Raw genomic sequence first — 22,815 nt, 5'->3', positions numbered from 1 at the left:
TGGTTTTCTTATCTCACCAGGGAATATGGGTTGCTTTCAAGACGCTTATGAAGCTTATGAACGATCACTTCGCTATCTATACATACATGTTTTGTCTTCCTTGTTATGTCTCAGTCGCAATGTTTGCTATCTTTTGCTCTCTCTAGCTTTTTGGTCGTGGACGGAATCATATAAATGTATTAAAGTATTGCATGCTTGTCATTTACATACCATTGTCCTACCATATACATTGCAGTTCGCATTCTCCTTTGTCAGTGTGGAACGTGTATGTCAAGATACCCCATCCTCAGGCTAAACATGAATACATGTATATTATTTACAAATTGACCACTACAGTAGATGTCAGGTTGAGTACGGACCAATCCGCCGAATGCACTTAGACTTTGGCAGATCCCAGTCGTCTTCGTCGATAATATTAGCATCAGTGGCATGAAGCCTAATGGGACGCAGATGCGGATGTCGACGATTAACAGGGAGAGAGAATGGCCACGTAGGGAGGTAGCACATTTCCTACATCAAGTATGAGTCGCAATAAAATCGCAACTCTTTGCGAAGATAGCTACCTCGGCGTTGCACTCGGGATCGCATCGCATCCAAACGCTCCAATCTAGCCACGACATAAGCGCTGTTAGCTTCATCTCCCATGTGCAAGTGCCCGTTGGACTTTCGAGAGTTTGGGATGTTCTCTGGGCGATCGAGCCTTATTGGGGCCCAAGGATACCCCTTCGCCCCACATCGTCGTTACTGTCCTACAAATTTCGCGTTCTGTTCCCCGGATAGAAGACAGAATGGTTCGTTCCGAAAGCGTGAACTTTCCGTCACCGGTAAGACTAGGCCCAGAAGTCGAGCACGCCTGATAGACTCCTTCGAGCCAGGTAAGGTTGGAGCCACCGGATTCTGGATGGTCGATGGGAGGAACTGAAGACGCGAGCAAGTAAGGCCGCAGCATGGTTCTCTGTTGGACTTGGGCCGCTGTCGCTCGGTCAAGAGGTTTGGATATAGTGGATGAGGAAGTTGTCTGAAGGATGTATCGTATCGGAGGAGGTCCAATCTTCCTACGAACCTATCTAACACTGCTCTGATCAAAGACGCCCAGTCCACCTGTGCCCTACTTTGAAAGTCGTCTGCTAAGGGTCGGTAAGCCGATGCATGACGGCGCGAACATCTGGTTGGCTGATCCCCTGTAACTGATGCTGCCATCGCTACCGGGAACGTCGTTTCTTCACGGGGGAAGGGGCCAGCGATGTGTCATAGAACGAGACTAATCGTGAAATGTCTAATTTGATGCGCGTGTCCCCCGCATAACGAGCGTGCCACGCGCCAGCATTGAGAACTTCAAAGGCTCTGGAGCTCAGTGGATATCCTGGAAGAGGAGGGCGGCGGTCGCTATTGTATCAGGTCGAAAGTTGAAGAAATGAAGACCTCCGAACTCCTTCAGTGAAGTTACAGAGCATAACTTCGCTACAATGTACGCCCATCCTCAAAGGTGTCAACGCGTAACATGGCGATACTCACAAGTCCGTTTCCATCCTGAGGTGAAAAACATTGGCAATGAAGGCGAAGGCTTCGGGAAAAGGTCTACCTGACGAAGCCGTCCAGATCGAAAGTCTTTCCCCACCGGCAAAGCTGATCTATCCTCTCTCGTTCATTAAAGGTCCACTCCGGCTTAGTCTCCCCCCAGAGCAAGATATCTTGGCTGTCCAGGGGCCCTCCTTCCAACTTGGCAGCACTGCTCCCGTCGAAGTACAATATTGAGAGGGCGAGCAGCCTCCAAGGTTAGGTGTCAGCATGGGTTGTGGTCGGTCGCAACCCAGTCAGGCGAAGATGGGATTTGGTTATCGGGCCTGCTATAATAAGGCGAGGTTCCAGTTGCAATGGTACCAGGGACTATGTTATGAAAGTCGCGTGTTTAATATCACAGATCATCCGCAGATTTGCGAACCTCAAATCCTCTCACCATTTCGATAACGAGTATTTGGTCAATGTTGGAGAGGTGAGGCGACACCCTCAAATAGGGCACTTGTGAAGCAACGATGATTGAGACGATCGAAGGCAGACATAGTAGTAGTGAGTGCAAGTGAATTCATGGGAAGAGGTTTGCATTTAGCGCTCAACCGAAAGTACTTGATAGAACAGGCACGATGGGATGCGCATGCAATACAGTCTTTATCTTCGTTTTGTTGTTCGCTTCCCGAGCAGTATTGCAGTCTGGAACGGAACTCAATCTAAGAACACATTGGTTTGACACTGGTCATGTGCTGGGACGAGAATGTGGTTATGAGGGGAACGGCGGAGGTGTGCTCAAGATTAATGAATTATTGGAGGGTGTTTGGTAGCGTTCTGACGCTGGCATGGCTGGCCCAGGCTGGAGACTATCTTCATTTGAGGGTATCAGAGTCACTGATCATCGATATTTCATTGACAGACTGTTTCCTCCCCAGATGCACGAGGCGGAGGGGCAGTACCACTTGACCGTTCATATTCGAATACGACGAATCAGAGGGACCTTCGAATTGCATACGAAGCGAGGAGAAGCTGGATAGTGGAAATTGGGGTGGAGATGGGCGTGTTGGTATCTGCTGCGGCACCAACTTATCGTGTTTATCGTGTTCAGTTATCGTCTGCGTTCAGGATGTTGTGTGACGGGCGAGACGTATAAATTGCGGGGTTGAATGCCAACAATAACCCAACACGTCCTTTAGCAAGAGAAAGGATCTGACCCATCTCTCAACCATCAACCATTGATATTTCACCATGGGCGTATTCCATGCCTATATCTCAGAAGTAAGCGTCCCGGCAGGTTCACTAGTGAATTGACCTTACCCGTTCATCCAGATCAATAACGACACCGTATGGCGTCTTGTCTTGACGTTCTCAGACCCCGCTACTGCTGACGAGTGGTGGCGGGCCGTGTCGTCGGGAAAGACTGCTGCAGGAGCTCCTGCCAACCTTCTTGCCGATATTCGTCGCATTAATCCTCAGTTCTACAACCACAATGCCTCGATCTTCAACGTCTTCGAATTCTTCACTGATTGGCGCGTTACGGAGCTCGCAAAGCCATTCCGCGGAAGGATGTTCATTACACTCCAGAACGACCGCGGTGGGAGGGGGCACGACATTATCGCTGATCAGAAAGTGACCGACCTCGTTAGTGGAGACTGGTACGAATGACGCGGAGAGTCTTGTGGCTTCGCAGCAGCCCTAACCGCTTGTGATAGGTTCTACATCCGCTCCAAGACTGATCCGAGCCTGTACTGGCACTACGAAGTGGGTAACAACAGGGTGGTCGTGTCCAACTGCCAGCGCACCATGTTCTCCGTGGTCGCAAAGAATGTCCCAGAGAAGACGGTCATGATTCGCTCTGACACGGTGGCGTTGTCAGCGTGGCCCCACAACAGGGCAATCCGTATTAGTTCTCAGGGGAACCTCATTGGCGGTAGCACCAACGATTGGACCTTCGACTTCGAAGATTTTGCTACCGGCCGCTTCGTCGATTCTGATGGTGTTGTGGTATATGGTAATATTGCGGACAACGCGCCGAAGAAGCCGGGGTGGGAGTTGGTAAATTAAATAGGTGATCCTTCACCGAGCTCGGAGGTCAGGAGGCTGAAAGATTTGGTCGGATATGTCACTGTGCAATAAATAGCCTGTGAAGAAAGGGTCGCCAGATCCATAGTAGCTACGCGAATGTGACAGAATCTCACTAACCTTTGAAATGGTGAGTATCCAAGGAAATTAAGTGACCTGTTCGCATTACACTTGAAAAAATCCAAGGGCGCCGAAAAGGTATTACCATCCTCGCAAATTTAACATGGAGCAGCTCGGATGCTTCAATTTAGAGGCGCGCCGCGTGCTTATGGGTTTATTTTCGAGGTATCGGGATTTGTGAGATGGTACCTTGAGATTCCGGTCGAGATGAGAACTCATCCCAAGGCCATTTGTGAGAGAAACCGTGCATTGAGACCGTTACATCTTGTGCCAGTAAGTTAGTTCAAAGAGCTGTCCACTCGGAGGTAAGGAGCAATTTGACGCCCAGCACCGCCACTTGCTGCTGCTGCCTCAGGCATCCTCACCACTACCGTCTTCAATCTTCTTCGATTACACTTCTGATTTGCGACTTTCACTTTTTGGGGCAAACGATGTCCTGAAGAGCCTTCAAGAATAGCTCATCCAGCTTAAACGCGACCAGACGTGGTATATTGGCCGTCGTGTCTCCCATCTCTGCTCGTTCTCAATGCAATCATGTGGGAATGTCATGATGAAAGGATTCTGAAGGCCAGCTTGAACGACGTCGCCGCTCTCGATGCCTAAGGGTTGGACGGTGGAAGCACGGCTAGCTGACAGGGTACAACTTCGCGATCTATACAAGCTCTGGTCGTATAATGCAGCCAGAGCAAGTCCCGAGGCTAGACTTAGGAGACAGGCGAGGCCCAATGAGCAGCTGGTCGTGGAGGCGGCGAAGTGAATTGCAAAGTGGTGGCGCAGTGGCAATGGCAGGCATATGGGTCCATGCATTGCGCGATCAACACAGACAAGTGCGCGATCATCATAATCCGGAATCATTATGCTCTTGTCCCTTGGATTGAACTCGTTATCAGTGACCTTATAAGTGGTGCGTACCTCCCCGCGTCGTCGTACTCATCTGACGCCTTTCTTTGAAGGACTTGCGCCTTGTGTGTCTTGGTGGTGGCTCTTATAGGTACCGGGGTGGAACTAGGCGGAGAGCTGTCGCTAATAGTTAGGCGAAGGGGCAACCACCCTTCGGGAGATAGCCCCCGGACGTCACAGAGGACGACAGAATCGATGGAGACTGTTACTATAGCGCAGGAGCTTTCTTAATCGGCAAGACCATATCTATTTTGTATATTAGAAGCCCTGTTTACTGAACATAACATAGGAGCACAGTCGCGACATCCTCTCGACCTTGCGCGAGCCCCAGCCCTCAGGGTACCATCCAGCTGATGCCAACCATCGACAAATCAAGCCTGTGCTCAACCCTTCTCGACAAGGGTCCAGAACGTAGTGCCTATGACATCGAACGCTCAGACAGTCGTAGATAATCCCCCAACAAGCGGTTGACTCAAGCTGTGAGGTACCACAGCAACTTCGTTCTCTCGGACTGAAGGGAGGGAAAGCGGCCAGGGCTGCAATCTGAGATTCACTCCGCGACAATGAGCCCTCGAAAACGTCATCTCGATGCGACAGAGACCTGCCAAGCAAGGATCCAGTCGAACTTACTGCCCTGTTTGTCCTTCTCAGTTGACCTCCTTCGATGTAACCCGATGACAATCAATGTCTTCAAACCTGGCGTCGATGGTAGTATTAGTTTTTCTGATTCAGAGGCTAATGGAGAGGAAAGGAGGTTTGCGACATGGATAGCATTTCGGTTTCGGTTTCTAGTGCAGAGCTTTCCCGTCATGGTTGACGACGAAAAACATACGGTAAGTCGCCAAATCACCTCTTTTATTTCAATTACTGCGCTGTATAGCGTCTTGATCACACGAGTTTATCATAGGCCTATGTTGTGTCTGATTCCGCGTTTCAGACTTTCAGTTGACGTTTCCAGGCAGTAAGCGCTTGGATCGGAGATGGAAATCTTGTGCACATCGCTCGTCATTCTTGTGCCATCGAACGCCTTTATACAGAACACACCTTGGCCGATACAAATGGAGCTCAACCGCGCAAGACCATTTTGAATTTTCTTCCAGTAGGCCTGTGCCCTAGAAGGCTCCATGTGGATCCTCAAAATTGCATGCCTTGGCCGTTGTCTCGCCTTTTTGGAGGGCAAGTACTTAAGTGCGTAGGTTTCAGCAACGCAACAGTACTGCTGAAGTCAACTCCTCATCTCTCCGCCCGATTTACCTCTTTTTCTTCGAAATGGGAAAATCATTGAAAGATATCGACGACTCTGATGACCGTCACGACACCGCGTTCGACCGCCAAGTGAGCAATGAAGAAGCACCAGATACTGTCGATTACCATCAGCGAACAGTAGGACTGTGGTCTGCGGTATTCCTGATTTTCAACCGAATCATTGGCACTGGGTAAGTCCCTTAACTGGTACGATCGATCGTGGCTGACGATGCTTGTAGTATCTTCGCCACGCCAAGTACTATCCTTGCCCTGAGCGGAAGTGGCGGGCTTACATTGTGCGTTTTCATATCCGCCGTGTGTCGAATCGAGCAATAACGCTACCTTTCGCATAGGTTTATGTGGGTTATTGGGGCTATTATTGCGTTCACGGGAACATATGTATACATCTCATGGGGTCTGGTGAGTCTGATTCTACTTGCTTCGGTTACAGGAGTTTGACAGTCATCTAGGCCATACCTAAAAATGCCGGAGAGAAAAACTACTTGGAGTACCTATTCCAACGTCCCAAATATTTCATTACGTCAGTGTACAGTTCATATGCTATACTTATGGGTACGCTCGCATCTACTCTCAACCGTATTTTGGTTGAACTGACTTGTTCTCTTTAGCTTGGGCTGCTGGGAACTCCCTCGTCTTCGGAGAATACATTTTGCGAGCCGCCAATGTCGCTCCCGGGAGGTGGACCCTTCGCCTCGTAGGATTCGCGTGCATAACCTTCGCTTTCCTTGTGCACGGCACAACACTCAAGTGGGGCCTTCGGCTTCAGAATGTTCTTGGCAGCTTGAAGATTTTCATCTTGGTCTTCATCATCGTTTCGGGCTGGGTGGCGCTAGGAGGGCATCTGAAGGTTGAGAAACCACACAATTTCAACTTCTCTGGTACAACTTCAAGTGCCTCCTCTTTCTGTTTGAGTCTCTACAATGTACGCTCGTCGTCATTCCTCACCGAGTTTGAGATGTTAACTGATTGGCTTACGTCTAGGTTATCTGGTCGTATATTGGGTTCAGCAACGTCAATTATGCTCTCAGCGAGTTGAAGAATCCTCGACGAAATCTTAGGATAGCAGGGCCGCTTGCAGTTGGCATTGTCACTGTGCTCTACATGTTAGCAAACATCGCTTACCTCGCTAGTGCTTCCAAAGAGGAGATCACTGGCTCGGGTCGCCTTGTCGCAGCCCTGCTATTTAGAAACGTTTATGGCCCTCGTGCTGAACGAGCTCTCAATGTTTTCGTCGCTCTCTCAGCTTTGGGCAACGTTCTCTCTGTGGTTCGTTGAGCATCTTCTCTGTTGGTTGAACATGGTGTCTGATGACCACCCAAGATATTCTCCCAAGGACGAGTCAACCAAGCAATTGGTAATGAAGGGGTCCTTCCTTTCAGCAAGCTATGGGGGTCGAATAGGCCCTTTAATGCACCTTTAGCTGGGTTGTTCCTCCGTATGTGTCAGCCGGTCTCCGCTCTGCGACGTTGCGACTCACATACTCTGCAGATTGGGCTATCTGCCTCATTGTTATCTTTGCCCTCCCTCCAGGTGACGCTTACAACTTCGTTATCAACGTCGTAAGTCGATGTCATTGCTACTTCAAAACCTGGCTAAGTTTTACTTCCCCCCCTAGATTTCGTATCCTTTGTCCGTAATCAACGCCGTCATATCCATTGGCTTGTTGTACCTCTCTCTCCGCCCACGAGACGATTGGCCCAAGGTCGATTCGTGGACATTGGTTGCAGCTGCATTCTTTGGCGCTGCAAATATATTCTTGGTCATCGTGCCATTCATACCGCCTCCCCCAGGCGCAGAACCATACATCGAGCTACCTTACTGGACGCATGCCGTAGCAGGATGGGCCGTCTTCGCCGTGGGCGGCCTATACTGGGTACTATGGAGTGTCATTCTGCCGAAGATAGGGCGCTATACTCTCGAGCGAGAGGCCTCGGTTGGGAAGGATGGATTGCTGCGACACACATTTGTACGGAAACCTCTCAAGCAACTATAGTCAGCTACATTGGAGACCTTTCATTTCGGATATGTATCTTATATAGGGATTAATAGCAGTAATATGTTTAATCATCAATCAATTCTAGTGCCTCGGCTCCTCACTAGCATTTCTCGCCCCCTCCTTTGCACATATGCTTCTCCTTGTCATTGCAACCGCGTCCTGATTCTCTCGACAATTTTTTATTTATTGTTGTGTGAAGACTAGTCGCATCGTAACACAGAACCCGACAGTTTCTATTTCACGACTGTATCTGGCCTGGGAACAAATCATTCCTCGTGAAGAGGACGACCTCATTGCGTTCAGTTTGTTCGAATTTCCTATGCACTCTATTATACTGGGTGCCTTACGAAACGGTTATAAAAGAGGCAACGAAAGACCCCCATCATATGTGGCCTGTCGGATGCATTGTTGTATCGCTGGTGTAGCAACGAGGCGGAGACACGAGTCACACCGAGGGGAGTGGCCGTCCATCCCGTCCTCTCTTAACAACCCAGAATCTCAGCAGATAGATCAAGGGGACAGCGAGGTCGCAAGCCATTACCTCGTGAGTTAATCTAATGGAGGGCAAGGGAATGAACCATTCGGCATGCGAACATTTCAACGCTGAGTGTTAGGTACTGGCTTATTTTGACTGACAAACCACGCGGGGCAGACGTTGCCGTTTCGAGAAGCTGATCAATGCAAGGGAACAGAAGGACGAACTTGAGGGATATCCACTACTTCTTCTCGGGTGTACTCGACTCTTTCGTCTTATCGTCCTTGTCACCCTTCTTCTCCGACTTGGGGCCTTTCTTCTCCTTCTCCTTGTCATCACCGCCGTCTTGCAACTCTGACCGCCCTATTGACGCCTTGTTGTCGACTAATGCGTGCAGAGCAATGACAGCGCGAAGCAAACTGCTGAGGTAAACGACAAGAAGCTGGTCGTTGGTGTTGGTTGTGACGCTGGAAGTGAGAGTGGGATCGGAGAGGTCGGGTAGGAGGTTCAGGATGTCCTGCAGGTAATAAACGATCTGGTGGTTTACCGGCATCGAGCCTGAAGCCACGTCAACGAGATACTTCTGCACATCGCCTAGCCGTGATTGCAGACCCCGGAGAGACGAAAGTTGCTCGCTGACTCGGGTGGAAAGTGTTGTTGTTGTTGAGTCTTTGATATCGCGGAGCAGGTGCTCAACACCGATCTCCTCTGCTTCTTCTGCCTCGATAGCTGATGGTACGTGGAGGAACGTTTTCCTTGTTTCGGTGCCGTCCTAAAAATCCATGTGCGTCAGCGACAGTAGTATTCATTATAATCCAACTCACGTCTTTGATCTCCTCCACAGCGAAGTATGCGTCTGTCGGAATGCCGACCGTCTGCGGGCGTACGTCCACTATCACCATGACAGGGCGAGCAATGTATCGTTTGAAAAGCTCGTTGATTTCCTGATCAGACGCGCGCAGCTTTGGACCTGAATGATACCACCCAATCATTCTTTCGCGAGCTGACCAGAACGTGAACAATGGCTTTGTATGAGAGACGTAAGTACACACCATTGACCTTCTTGAAGAGCTCATACATTGACTCGATATAGTTGTGATCCAAGAACCATGTCTTGCTGTCTTTCTCATCCTCTTCGAAAGGAATACCGTATGAGTTGGCGACGTTTATCGTCTTGCCATTGTCTTGCCCAAGAAGCACGCCGATTACACGCTTGCTGGAGCTGCGAGGTACCGCTCGAGCGTGGTGGTCGGTTACAGAAAGCAACACCAGGGGATGGACGACTGTGAGACGAATGGCAATTGAGTTCCTTCTAATACTGGACGTAGCTGCAACTCACTGACGGTGGTGCTGGCGAGGGATGTCAACTAGTCATCCGTATAGTTTAGTTCACCGCGCACAAGCATATCTAGACCGACACTCACTTGTTCTGTAGTTGTGGCGACCATGGTGTCAGTACGATGAGGAGAAGTGCGCTGTTCTGCACGCGCTGCTTCGACGCGCGTTTTATTTGACAATGTTTAGATCGCAGGTGGGCGCTTGAAACTTGACTTGAACTCCGCGACATCTTCGTTCTACGTTCAACCAGCTACAGCGCTGAGCGCACATTCTGTGAGGCCACGATGAACAGATGAACACACTACGGACGAAATAAACCCTAGTTGAGTCATGTTCCTTTCGAAGTGTCTCAAGCCCATGAGCAGCCCTGAGCTATTTCCATTGACAGGTAAGAACATTGCCAGTGGCAGTCGCATCGTCCACTGCTAATTGCCACCAGTGGGCCGCCATTTCAGAACATAGCCTATTAAGGCAAAGATTTGTCGAACAATGGGTGGCCGTGGCCAGTTGGATATTCCACTGTCCACCGTCCACAATCTTGGTGCATAAAAGGAACGGGTCTCCGAGGCTGAACACCATCCTCCTCTTATCCCCCAAGCGTCAACATCCTCTACGCGTATGTCTGTTTCTTCATTTACTCTTGACTAGCAACTCTGACATTGTATCAGCTTAGACTCACAAAAATCGACATGGCTTCTCAACAAGTTCAAGGACCATCCGGGTTTCAGCCTGTCACCAAAATATGGGCCGTAGGCTTACAATGGCAAGAGGGTGATATGTGCTCAATAATGAGGAATGCTAAGAGCAAGGTCGAGGTATATGTATGCCTTTTTACCCGTGAGTAGTCGCTTCCATACTACATTTTTCGAACCTTTCTGAACTTCCTTGTCTATGCAGATGTCTCTAACCCACGTAACTCGGTACGCTAAATTCTTCTACCACGCGTCCCAGTAAACTCATCTTCTTCCAGGTTGATAACACTGTCTACTGGAGACGCTTCCATGGAAATGGGAGCGCCTAATTGCCTCCTAATTCTTTAGGAATAAAATAAACGGCTACACTCTGCTTAGCTATCCCTTTGTGTCCTTTCTCTTTTTGGGTCTGCTACAATTATCACTTTCACGGGTATCTGCTTCTATTGCCTGTATTTGCTATTGGTGCTTGCGCCAGTATTTACGCTGTTACAACTGCTTAAGTCGTACTGTAGGATGAATTTTCCTGACAGTGCATTTTGAACGATTCTGATAAGAGACTCTGCTTCATCGAAGCAGTCAGACGCTCAATGAAGCGCAAGCGCTCACGCCACCGCATCTAGGCTTGAAGTATCATCTGATCGCCGCTCGCGGTGGTTCAACTGTTCATCGACTCCCCACTAGCATGCAACGTTCTCGGAATCGGTGAGTCCTTGTAGCCACTCTTGCCATCTGTAAAAGAAAGTACTTGATCCTCCTATATTCACGAGTTACGAACCGGTTCCAATTGTGAGGATAGATGAAGTTTATCCTCGGTCTATTTGCGAGTGCACGTGAGACTCCTATCCCCTGTCTCTCCCTTTGAGCATCGCGCCTTTGTCCTCGCGCGAACGTATATATATGTTCTATTCCCGTATACTGTTCCCATCTTCTTACTTTCACGCTCGATAGGTAAACTCTTATTTAGTTTACCGCTTTCCCAGCATCTTCTTACTTTCACGCTCGATAGCATATCGAGCAGTCTATTTCTTTCCAGGACGCCTCCAAGGAGAGCTCGCACCTCTGCTCGCCCCCGCGACGCCAACGGCCGCTTCCTTTCATCGTCGTCCTTAGCCACTCAGTCGCGTCTTTCGCCTACTCCTCCCTCTTCGCCTATTACTTCACCAATAATATCATCTCCTCAGCCTTTGTCACCTCACGAGCCAATCATGCCAGGTGAAGGAAGAACAACGCCAGTAAACGACCCGGAGAACAATCCCTTAGAACAAAGGGTCGTAGGACTCGAATCAAGCATGCAGGAGATCTTGAGCCTTCTTCGCACAGCGGCGAGTACTCCTCCTCAACCCCCCCCTGTTCCTCCTGTTCCGGTGGTTCCAGCCAACCCCATCACACCAAACCCACAAGGGGCCCCCCCTTTGCTCTCCTATGTTCCTCCTCCCACGTCGAACACCACTACCGGTGCATTATCAATTCCTGATCTCTTCCCCGACGTCGATGCCACGATCGTCGCGTCTATCGGCAAGCATGAGTTCAAGCCTCAGCAGCTTGGGAAACTCATCCCCAGTATCACCGCGAAGGCTACCACAACCACATATGCCCTCGAGGACGGCGCTCTCCGCGCCACGGACACAGCTCCAATCAAAGATCTCCCAGATTTCTCCACCTTCATGCGCGCTCTCGGGGTTTACTTCCAAATCCTATTCAGATTCGTCGCAACTACGGGCAGCATCCAGGCGGTCGCTGATGTGGCAGTTTCCACTCAGGGTTACACCAACCTCCTACATGAATACTCGAGGTACTTCAGCTATCCCGCTATCCTCACTTATCACATCGCACATCACTCCCGTCGCATCAGGGAGATGCTCAGGGGGGACTATTCCCTTTGGGCAGACGAGGATCGAGCACTAGTTGGGCAGCTCCACCGATCGAATATCTTCCAGGAGGTAAAGTCTAGCTCCGCCAGCTCGTCCAAGCAAAAGTCCGCCGCCCCCGCATCGGTGACGTGCGACGTCTCTAGCCAAACCTGCAACCGATTCAACGACGGCAGATGCTCGACGACGCCTTGCAAGTCCGGCCGCATTCATAAATGCTCCGCCTGCGGCTCTACCGCGCACGGCAAGTCGGCTTGTACGCAGGCATCATCCAGCACCTGAAGTCCTGGCAGGACGAGGGCTTCGCACCCACTGTCCTCTCCTCGTCCTCGCCAGCAGGACGAGCCACGGATTCCTCCTCTCCCATCATCTATTCCTACTTCTACACCTCCTCCCCTAATCGACGCTCCTCTATCCCTATTCCCTCCTAATATTCTGCCTCCTGCTCGCCCCAACTCGGACCCTCGTTGCAATCGGGTATCCCTTCGCTCCGCCGATGACCCGCCAGTCGTTTCGACACTCGTCCCCTCTCAGTGGGCGCATTACTTAGCCGAATACCCCGATTATGAGTTTGTACAGGCATTACTGCATATAATAAAACATGGTGCTGCTATAGGATTTGCTGGAAGCGATAAGCCTCAATCGTGCCGCAACCTCAAAACAGCCGTCGAGCACCCTGACGTCATAGACAAGGACATGTGTGTCCTGCAGTCCAACGGCAGAGTCCACGGCCCCCTCAGCTCACCACCTCATCCAGCATTCCGCGCCTCCCCTCTCGGAACGGTTACGCGAAAGCGCTTCCCCAGCAAATTCCGCGTGATCAACCACCTCTCCTGGCCCCCCGGCGATTCCGTTAACGACGGCATCCCAGACAGCGAGGCACACATTGTATACGAGGCTGTTTATCACGCAATAAGCACCATTCGCCGCTTGGGGCGCAACTGCCTGCTCGCAAAGCTGGACCTTAAGGACGCCTTTCGCCACATCCCTCTCAGGGTCGCGGATTACCACCTAATTGGTTGCTTCTGGGACGGCGCGTTCTATGAATACATGGTCCTCATATTCGGACTCAAATCAGCACCATACATCTTCAACTTGTTTGCTGAAGCGCTCCATTGGATCATACAACGTCATATTCCCGCAGAGCTCAAGCACTACTTAGACGATTTTCTCCCCATCTTTGCCCCTGATACTCCCCTGACACTAGCCAACGACGCCGTCGCCTGGATGCAGACGTTAGGCAACTCGCTCGGGCTCACATTCCAACCAGAGAAAACGGTCTGGCCTACGACTCGTCTCGAATTTCTCGGGATCGAGCTCGACTCCGGATCAATGGAAGCTCGTCTCCCTGATGACAAACTGACGTACCTCAAAGAGCTGCTCTCCTCTTGGTCATCTAAATCGTCGTGCAACTTACACGAGCTGCAAGAGCTCACAGGATTCCTCTACTTCTCCTCTCAAGTAGTGCCTTATTCTCGCGCATTTATTCGCCAATTGATTAGGTTCTCCACATCTTTCTCCACGCCACATTCACGCCGCTTCATCCCTCGCTACGCTCGCAGTGATTTGCGCTGGTGGTCTACGTACGCTTCCTCTTGGAACGGGGTCACGCTTATCGACCCTCCCCGTATTCATCACAACGTCTACACTGACGCCAGTGGTACAAAAGGGTTAGGAGGCGCCTACAACAATCATTGGTTCAGCACGCGGGTCCCTAGGCGATTCAGGGGCTCGAAACGCGATATTCAATTCAAAGAACTCTACGCGGTCCTACAGGCCATACTTCGCTGGGGGCACCTTTGGCGACACTCTCACGTACACTTTCACGTCGATAATCAGGCTGTGGTAGCCGCTCTATCCGACCACACCAACAGATCAACCCACCTCGTCAAGCTGCTGCGACTTGTCCTCATGCTTGCCGCCGCCCTACAATTCTCTTTTTCATCTTCTTGGCTTTCTTCCACTGATAATGCAATCGCTGACGCTGCTTCCCGTTTTCAATATGCTCGTCTATTCTCTCTTGCCCCTAATCTCGACAAGAAGCCCTACTCAGTCAACCTCCAGACTCTTGGTATCAAACGCATCCTCAGCACTCAAGACTCGTCGCATTCTACCTCTGGCACGGTCTCGCGTCCAGCACCCGGTCCACCTACAGCACTGGTCAAAAATCTTTTATCAACTTCGTCCGCGAACGTCCCGCCCTGGTCAACAACGACGGCTCTTGCATCCCAGCCTCACAACGTAGCATCCTTGAGTGGATCGCATACCTGGGATCGCGCTCGCTCCAACCCAAGACCATTAAATCCTACCTCACCGCCGTTCGTTCCCTCCATCTCGAGGCGGACGCCCCCTTTACGGCATGCGAAGCGCCTATCGTTCAGCGCCTCATCAGAGGCATCAAGCGGTACCACGGTGAGCGCGAGCGTAAACCCAAACTTCCCATCACTTTCCCCATTTTATTCAAACTTGCTTCCCTCGCATATCCATCATTCGACGATGTCGTCTTTATAACGGCAGCGAAGCTAGCTTACGCTGGCTTCCTCCGTTGCGGCGAATTTACTATAGACAAACCCAATTCCTTTGACCCTAACGTTCACATTACTCGCTCCTCAGTTCGTTTCATGCCTTCCACTCTTAATCCTGACCACATTATTCTCACCCTACCCGCATCCAAGACGGATCCCTTTCGAAAAGGAGTCACTATCTATATTTCCTCCGCCCCTGATTCCCCCGCTACTTGTCCAGTCTCCGCCCTTTTACATCTTTTCACTGTTAATCCCCTTCCCCCTAATTCCCCCCTCTTTACTACTTCTGATCAATCCCCTCTCACACGCTCGCGCTTCATCGCTCGCCTTCGCATTGCATTACTTGACGCAGGTTACCAACCTCACGGTTTCTCCGGTCATAGCTTCAGGCGTGGAGCAGCATCTGCAGCAGCAGCAGCAGGCTTCCTCGATCATGAAATCCAACAACTCGGACGCTGGCGCAGCGACGCCTACCGCCTCTACATCGACACTCCGAAAGACAGGATTCTCAACCTTTCATCGCGTCTCCACATGGCCGATCCTCATGTTCCCGCTTTCGAGCCTCCTTCTCTACGCTTCACACCCTCCTTGGCTTGAGTTCGGCCCCCCTTACAGGGGTTTCTCCTTTCAGGAGTTCGGCTGCGTTCCGCGTCCGGGTTCCTTCTGTTCCCGGTCCGCGAGCCAGTCGCCGAACAAGAGAGCTCTTGGCGACAACGAATACACATGTCGTTATCCCAAACGAGCTGGATGGATGTGAGGATAGATGAAGTTTATCCTCGGTCTATTTGCGAGTGCACGTGAGACTCCTATCCCCTGTCTCTCCCTTTGAGCATCGCGCCTTTGTCCTCGCGCGAACGTATATATATGTTCTATTCCCGTATACTGTTCCCATCTTCTTACTTTCACGCTCGATAGGTAAACTCTTATTTAGTTTACCGCTTTCCCAGCATCTTCTTACTTTCACGCTCGATAGCATATCGAGCAGTCTATTTCTTTCCCCCACCCATATCGCTTACCCTACTGCATCTACTACTTAGATTTACCTACATCTACGTACTCGCACACTTCGCCTAGGCCGGCTTGAGTTCGGCCCCCCTTACAGGGGTTTCTCCTTTCAGGAGTTCGGCTGCGTTCCGCGTCCGGGTTCCTTCTGTTCCCGGTCCGCGAGCCAGTCGCCGAACAAGAGAGCTCTTGGCGACAACGAATACACATGTCGTTATCCCAAACGAGCTGGATGGACAGCATCACGGAGATTATGACAAAAGTTGATGTCACGGGTGGTGGAAGTGGAGCACTTCAACAGCGGCCACCTTAGCATTGATCGCGAACTGCAGGCTGCTCTGCTACCTACACCTTGTACCTGCACGCAGCCTGATGACCTTCTTACTGGACGATGGGGGTCGTGCTGATGTTTTGACGCCACACTCTTCCTTCTGAGGAGGAATTGGCAAAATCAGTGGTTCGGTTTGCGAAGGATCAGGCTGCTTTAATGTTCTGTGCTCACCAGCATCAGCATCAAGTCAATACCAGACATGAGACACATATTGGACCCTCGACATCATCACCATGATCTGTTCGCCGTCCCAACAAATTAAAACATCGCCTACCATCTGATGTTCTCACCTCGGTGGGTCCGTCTCTTATCTTCGAGAATAAGGGATGTAGTTGGGACTCGCGTCTACTAGGCCCTCCACCTTAGGCAGCACATTTGGGGGTCTCGAAGACCGAATTATCTTGTAGTGCCAATGGGTTCTGGAGACCCCAGTACATAGGCCCAAGGTACAAGACATCTTGTGGGTTAGTCGCATCGTCTGGCCCGAGTCTGGTGGGAGACTGTCAGCCCGTACCTCCAAAGTGCGAGACTTACGCTGAATTAGTATTGTTTGAGGAACCAATGTTTGTCCCGATCTCGTGGTTCCGATCTCAAGGCTGCTGTGTCTCTTCATAGGGTTTCGTTCATGACTGCAGTTGCACATGTTTTCGGATGCTGTCACTTATGTCAAATCCAGTCTGTGCTAGCGAAAACATGAAATTAGGGGCTAGCGAGATGCAATCTAACTAGTTTGGGTATACGAGGCTAAGAGGCTACGAGTGAGCTACAAGAAGTCATACAGGCGTCAGAGGCTACAAGCAAGCTACAAGAAATCATACAGGCGTTCAAGAAATGAGAGAAAGAAATGCGACGGGCAGGCGAGAGATGACAGGAATTTCGACGAAGATAACAGTGAACAACGATACGGGCAGCGGCAATACAGGACATGGGGGCTCTACTCATTTTCAAGGCTGGGCGGCACGTTTTCGAGGTTTTCGAGGGAAGGCATGCCCTCCGAATGAGGGAGGACAGGAGTCCGGGAACCAGGGGCGTGAGGTGGGAAGTGGTCATGTTCCGGAGACCTCCGGGATCCCGAGGCCAGTGGTGGCGCGTAGGGAGACCTGCCTCGACCGCGTGAATGAGACCTCCGGGTGTGTTCGTACGGTGAAGGTGGGCGAAGATGACGACGACCATGCGGCTCAGGCTCATACATGTAGTCCCTATCCCTTGAGGTGTACACATAGCGGGGCTCGCGGCTGTATCCACGCTCGGGGCTGTATCGTCGCAGCTCGCGGTATGGTCGGCGATCGTGGTAATCATCATGGTCATAGTAAGCGCGGCGGTGTATATCATGCTCACGAGGCTGGTTGTGCTCATACACCCTCCCCCTCCCACTGTCATGGCTCCGTTCACGGTAGTTGCGGTCATGATGGAATTCGTGTCCGTACATTCTCCCGCCATCACGACTTGGTTCCCAATGGGGTTCAGGTGTTCGAGGGATGGGTGTTCGAGGGATGGGTGTTCGAGGGATGTACTCCCATTCCTGCCAATCCCCAGTGGTGCCAGCCTGAGACTCAGTCGTAGATCGTGGGGGAGGGTGATATTCCCGCCCATCTTGGCTGCGTTCACGGGGTAACGAGGGCCTCGTTGGTTCCAGAGGAGAGCGAAGGGGCCCCAAGGCTGCAGGAGCGTCATGTTCTACTTCAAGCATGCTGCGAGAGGGTCGGTTGTAGTGCCGCCATGGTCTGTCGTGACTCTGACCTTGAGGAAGGCCGGTGTGAAGGTTATACCTTTCGGCATCACCTCCACCATGATGTTCTCCGGCCCCTGCATGTCCGTGTCCTCCAGTCTGAGGCACCGCAAGAGCAGTCCTACGAGGCAAGCCCTCATATGGTTGGACCGTGTCGAGGCTTCCTGTTGTCGTTGATGGAGGTAGGCGTCGGGGGATAGGTCGAACCGTTATGGCTTCCTTGGCCAATACAGGAACATTGAGAGTTGCCGCAGAGACCTCACTAGAGGTGGCAATACTGGCCTTCAGGCTAGGTACCTGTTCCTGTGCTTCGGAGTGGGTGGGCGTTTCCTGTGTTTCCGGGTGGGTGGGCATTGCACGTTCGCCGGTAATCTTCTTGGCAGCTGCCAAGGTATTGGGTACGCCGGTGCCGTGGACCTGCTCCTGTGATTCGGGGCGGGTCGCTGTTGGACATTGATCAACAATGGTTGTGGGTTTACTCATGGCCACGCACGCACTTGCTGTGGAGGGATTCGACGTTGCTGGTACAGCACGGACCTCTGCGGCCCCTGGCGACGTCTTCGCAGCAGCTTCAGGGAGTGGATCAGAGGGTGCCAGCGCCACTGTCGTCTTCGTGGCCACTGGCAAGATCTTTGCGGCTGCTGTGGAGGCTGGATCAGAGGGCACTGTGTTCGTCTTTGAGGCCACTGGTGACGATGTCTTAGCCAACTTTGAGGCTTGCTTGGACGCTCCATTGGCGGCGGCTTTGGGCATGGCTCCTTTCGAGGGCCTAGGACGAGGAGCCGATCTATCTGTCCCCTTTGAGGTCTCCACGGCACTTGATTCTTCCGGCGTGCTAAGCACAACTGGTGCGTCCATACGAGAATCAGCATCCTTTGAGGCACTTGAGGCACGGGGGGCAGCGTCCTTTGAGGCACTTGCGGTGCCTGATTGTTTTGACCTGTTGGAGCGAGCTGCGCCTCGAACAGCAGGCTTCGGGTCACTTGCGGCCGTGGCTGCAGCCGTCAGGTTGCTTGCTGCCTTGCGAATTGCCTTTGGCATGCTCGTGGCCTCTGGCATACTCGAGGTCCTTGAGGTACTGGCGGCGGCGGAGCTATCCGTGTTACTGGTGGTAGCGCCTGGGGCCCTGACGTCTGCCTTGGGCGTAATCTCAGCATTGGGCACCTTCTTGCGTGGGGTGGGAATCACAACTGTCAATGAATTCAGAGAATAGTCCAAAAGTTCAGCAATATGTGGCTTACCTTCTACCACAGAACGAGCTTTCTTCAGGGGCGGCAGTGTCTCTGCAGGCGAAAAGCTGACTTGGCGCCGCTTGGTGGTATCGTAGGTCGCTTGACCCTCAGGGTGGCTTGTTGCCGGCGCCACTGGGGCCTCGTTGGATGCAGCTATGGTATTTTTGCGTCGCAGTCGCTTGCGCTGAGCCCCACTTTCTGTCTGGTCCTGTTGTTCATCATCCGAGATGACAATGGCAGGCGAGCCCTTCCCTTTCGATTTCCCTTTTGATCGTAGCACACGTGGGCCTAGTTTGTCGGCATCACTATCTGCAGCTGTTGGTTGCTTTCGCTTCTTGATGCGAGTACGTGCCGCTGATGGTGCATCTTCATCGACTGACCCCACGAAGTTGTCTTCAACGTCAGGATGACCCCGGTGGAGTTTGAGGGGTCCTAGGGTGTCGACACTTCCATCGGCTAGCATTCGTGAACCTCGCACAACCTTGGAATGGGGCTGGGGTGCAGCATTGATGATGACAGGCAGTTTGGCCGTCGCTGTGGCTGCAATAGGCGGTGAATATAGATTCGTGGATAATAGATGACAGACATACAAGCTTTCTCTTTCTCAGAAATCAACTCAAACTGCAGCTTTTGTGGCTGCGATGGGCTCAGACTCTTGATCAGCGTGTCTATGTAGGCGGCAGGCATGGAAGTGATACCCCGAGGCTTTGCGGACTTCTTCTCCTTCCCGGGGAACGGAACACCGATGGGATAGTTGATCAGGCGGCAGCTACCTTCTGCGAGTGTAGTTGCAAGTGTGGACCAAGGGAATTGATGAACATTCAAGCTGAGGCCGACCGTTACTGAAACAGGTTGTTAGTGCAGTTCTATGGTTATTGGCGACACGACTTACAAGCTGCCGCAGCGAGGAGTTGACGTGCTTGATGGTACCGATCACGTCCCAGGAGCCCGCCAGAGGGAGGTTCATCATGTTCACTTGATAGCGATATGACTGATGGTGGGTTGACACTTGGTGGGTTGACGCTTGAGGACTTCGAAGGAACAGGTGGTTTTGAGGACTTTGAGGGCTTTGATGCACCTGCGTCACGCGAGGCTTTTGCGGGCTTGGAGGGACTAGCCTCACGGGAGTCCTCAATTATGGTGTCAGAGACCTTGTTCCTGTTTAAACATATTAGTGATTCGTTGTGGTAAAATAGTTATAATCATACTGGACAAATGATATGAAGTGACCCAGGTAGTCGCTGTGTTTCACGCCCATCTTATCGGATAGAAACTAAAGAAAGAAATGTTAGCATCGCCATAAAGTCAATTGATGATCCCACGTACTCCTTCAGCGCACTCTGACTCCTCGATGAAGGCAAGGCCTTTGTCTTGATGAATATTGGAGCCGCAAGCCAACATGTATGTCTCGAAGCCTTTCTCATGGCCTTCGTCCATCAACATAAGTGCCTTACTGTGGAACTTGTCCCATTCGTTATTGCGTTGGTGCACCGTCTGCCCTTGGCGCTCCAACTCGACCAACCCGGTTAGATGATCTAAAATGTCCTGGTGCGTTTCGGGGAAGAGCTCTTTGAACTTCTCATAGCAGCGAGCAGCAACGGCATTGCTCCATTTCTCCTCCCCTTCAGCCAATGTGACACCGGTCTGCTCCATGATTGCGTCTGGTCGTCCATGATAATATCGAAGAAACGTTCTCCAACGGCCTTGACCTACACCCTTGCCAGTTTTCCCCTTCTGTTTATCCCAGCGTGCCTGAATGAATGATTCCGAGACACCAGCAAGGTTGGCGAGGCTGGAGCGCACTGAGCTGAGTAACTTGAGGCCGCAATCCACCACGTCGAGCGCCACGGCGAGAGGTCGGCCTGGGAGGGGAGTCGAGGGTAGTTGGTGAATGTCATAGTGGTCGAACTCAGCCGCGTTGGCACCATCGCCATCATCATCAATCTCGTCTGCTGTCCGGTAGGTTGAGCCTCGCACAGGTGTAGTGATCCCATAATCCGCAGGCTTTACATTCTGCCCCTGACTTCTATGAATAAGGTATTGAGCTACGCTTGGTAGCCCGGCACTGGGTTTCTCGCGGATGTCCGTCATCGGTATCTTGTAAACATCGTGCTCGGGGTCGTCTTTCGCCATATTCTCAATGCGCAGACTGAGTACGGGGCCATCAGACCCATCCGAATAATGAAGCTCGCCGTGTTCCAGAGGCTCAAGGGATGGCAGCGGCCTCCCTGCTCGGGTGGGTGATGGCGACTGGGGGGGTCGGTCAGACTCATCTTCATCCTCCATTGGAGGTATCTCGACCCCGGGGCCCCGTTCCGCCGCTGAGACATATGTAGTCCTGGTGGCTCGTGGTGTCAATTTAATCGCCCTCTTCCGGCCATCTGTGATGATATCGCGAGGATCCATAGGATCCCTCTGGCCTCCGCCCTGCTGTGTCATTGCAGGGGGGTCTTCATCATCTGTTTCACCGGCAGCGTCAACATCTTCGGTGTCTTGTTCGGTGTCACCAAATTCTGACAGGTTGTTGCGTTCCAGGGTGTCGAGCTCTCCAGCCTCTTCTGCGTCGTCGAATTCTGATGGCTCCTCGCGCCGGAAGGCCGCCTCGTCCCACAGGTGACTCTGATCTACATAGGACATCAGTCGCAGCTAAACTAGAGACAGAGCTGCAACTCACCATCAAGATCAGCACTAAGGTCAGAGACAGCATGAGATGGCAGGATGTCGTTGTCGTCGTCCCATAGTTTACTTGGATCTTTCGAAGGTCCATCAGTCAGTCTAGAGACACGCAGGCTACGAACTTACCTTCAACCAGAGGTGGCAGCATTTCGTCATCCCAAAGCTTGCTCGCATCTTTTCCAAGTAATTTCATCAGATGGGCAGAGTGAAGGGATGTCAACTTACCTTCCAAGGCTATGCCATCATCATATTGAGACATCACCTCTTCGAGGTCTTGCAAAGGGATTTTTTGGTTGGGCGGGGTCGCGTATTCATCATCGGTTGCAGTGTCCCTCACCGACAGGGAAGCACCGAGCACGCCTTCATCGTCTTCATCATCTCTCATCATTGAGTCATCGTGGATGCCGTAGTTAGGCTGTGAGTTATTGGGATCAAAAGTAGGACCCATCGTTGGCAAGCGGAGGAGCGGTACTGCAGGGAGTCATTTCTGCATCATAAACCCGCGTAAAAGAGACATACCAAATTTTTTTTAGGTGGAGCTTGAAGGGAAACACGTCAATATCCAGCGTTGGCTGAGCAGAGATGTCACTTCGCCATTTCTGAGGTCGCACTGGGAGACTCACGAAGTAAGATCAAAGATGTGTCGGCCGTCTGTTGCGCAAGACGTGTTTTTGAGTCGAAAAAGGTCAGGCACAGTCTTGATGCCTTGGACAACGTTGTGAGGGTGTTTTGTGTGGACTAGCAGGGTATTTAGCGTGTAAAATCAGAGGTAGGATGCTTTTTTGCAGGGGAAAAGACAAGTGAGGCGATACAAGAGCAACGGGAAGAGGGAAGGAAGGAAGCCACAAGCCAGAGCGGCACTCACCTTTTGAAGGTGACCCCATAACCCTTGAATAGAGATTCCATTTCGGCATTGCCTTGCGACTCGTACACCAAACGATCGTCCTCATCGTTGAAGAACACATTGAGGGTGAGAAGGCCAAGTTGGGTCACCTCGAGGCGTCTAATGTCCATTTTGAGTAAGCACGTGCTGATTCTTGATTACTCGGGACTCGTGCCTTCGACCAATGAGAT

At 51.6% G+C, this 22,815-nt stretch overlaps 6 protein-coding genes across 6 annotated transcripts; 4 read left to right on the top strand and 2 right to left on the bottom strand.

Moving 5' to 3' along the window:
* Window positions 1-2,754: 2,754 nt before the first annotated feature.
* PC9H_009850 (uncharacterized protein) lies at window positions 2,755-3,570 on the top strand (the record flags this gene model as incomplete). Its single annotated transcript, XM_036779348.1, has 3 exons — window positions 2,755-2,784; window positions 2,836-3,161; window positions 3,219-3,570. 3 exons carry the CDS (start codon window positions 2,755-2,757, stop codon window positions 3,568-3,570), a joined length of 708 nt encoding a protein of 235 aa, XP_036628737.1.
* Window positions 3,571-5,877: 2,307 nt separating this feature from the next.
* PC9H_009849 (uncharacterized protein) lies at window positions 5,878-7,867 on the top strand (the record flags this gene model as incomplete). The annotated part of the gene is made up of 9 exons (XM_036779347.1): window positions 5,878-6,044; window positions 6,093-6,149; window positions 6,207-6,273; window positions 6,324-6,426; window positions 6,483-6,796; window positions 6,856-7,140; window positions 7,195-7,309; window positions 7,363-7,433; window positions 7,490-7,867. The coding sequence occupies 9 exons, from the start codon at window positions 5,878-5,880 to the stop codon at window positions 7,865-7,867; spliced, it is 1,557 nt and encodes a 518-aa protein (XP_036628736.1).
* A 719-nt stretch (window positions 7,868-8,586) lies between these two features.
* RPN8 (proteasome regulatory particle subunit) lies at window positions 8,587-9,793 on the bottom strand (the record flags this gene model as incomplete). Its single annotated transcript, XM_036779346.1, has 5 exons — window positions 8,587-9,117; window positions 9,170-9,348; window positions 9,398-9,628; window positions 9,685-9,712; window positions 9,770-9,793. The coding sequence occupies 5 exons, from the start codon at window positions 9,791-9,793 to the stop codon at window positions 8,587-8,589; spliced, it is 993 nt and encodes a 330-aa protein (XP_036628735.1).
* A 247-nt stretch (window positions 9,794-10,040) lies between these two features.
* Window positions 10,041-10,704, top strand: PC9H_009847 (uncharacterized protein; the record flags this gene model as incomplete). The annotated part of the gene is made up of 5 exons (XM_036779345.1): window positions 10,041-10,071; window positions 10,139-10,299; window positions 10,352-10,520; window positions 10,581-10,603; window positions 10,654-10,704. 5 exons carry the CDS (start codon window positions 10,041-10,043, stop codon window positions 10,702-10,704), a joined length of 435 nt encoding a protein of 144 aa, XP_036628734.1.
* A 963-nt stretch (window positions 10,705-11,667) lies between these two features.
* PC9H_009846 (uncharacterized protein) lies at window positions 11,668-12,528 on the top strand (the record flags this gene model as incomplete). Its single annotated transcript, XM_036779344.1, has 1 exon — window positions 11,668-12,528. One exon carries the CDS (start codon window positions 11,668-11,670, stop codon window positions 12,526-12,528), a length of 861 nt encoding a protein of 286 aa, XP_036628733.1.
* A 4,510-nt stretch (window positions 12,529-17,038) lies between these two features.
* PC9H_009845 (uncharacterized protein) lies at window positions 17,039-22,189 on the bottom strand (the record flags this gene model as incomplete). The annotated part of the gene is made up of 10 exons (XM_036779343.1): window positions 17,039-18,276; window positions 18,331-19,023; window positions 19,075-19,605; window positions 19,656-19,907; window positions 19,958-20,223; window positions 20,274-20,338; window positions 20,392-21,689; window positions 21,740-21,817; window positions 21,868-21,915; window positions 21,967-22,189. The coding sequence occupies 10 exons, from the start codon at window positions 22,187-22,189 to the stop codon at window positions 17,039-17,041; spliced, it is 4,692 nt and encodes a 1,563-aa protein (XP_036628732.1).
* Window positions 22,190-22,815: the final 626 nt, after the last annotated feature.

Source organism: Pleurotus ostreatus (assembly GCF_014466165.1).
Source record: "Pleurotus ostreatus strain PC9 chromosome Unknown scaffold_7, whole genome shotgun sequence".
Lineage (NCBI taxonomy): Eukaryota > Fungi > Basidiomycota > Agaricomycetes > Agaricales > Pleurotaceae > Pleurotus > Pleurotus ostreatus.
This window is presented reverse-complemented; position numbering and strand designations above follow the sequence as displayed.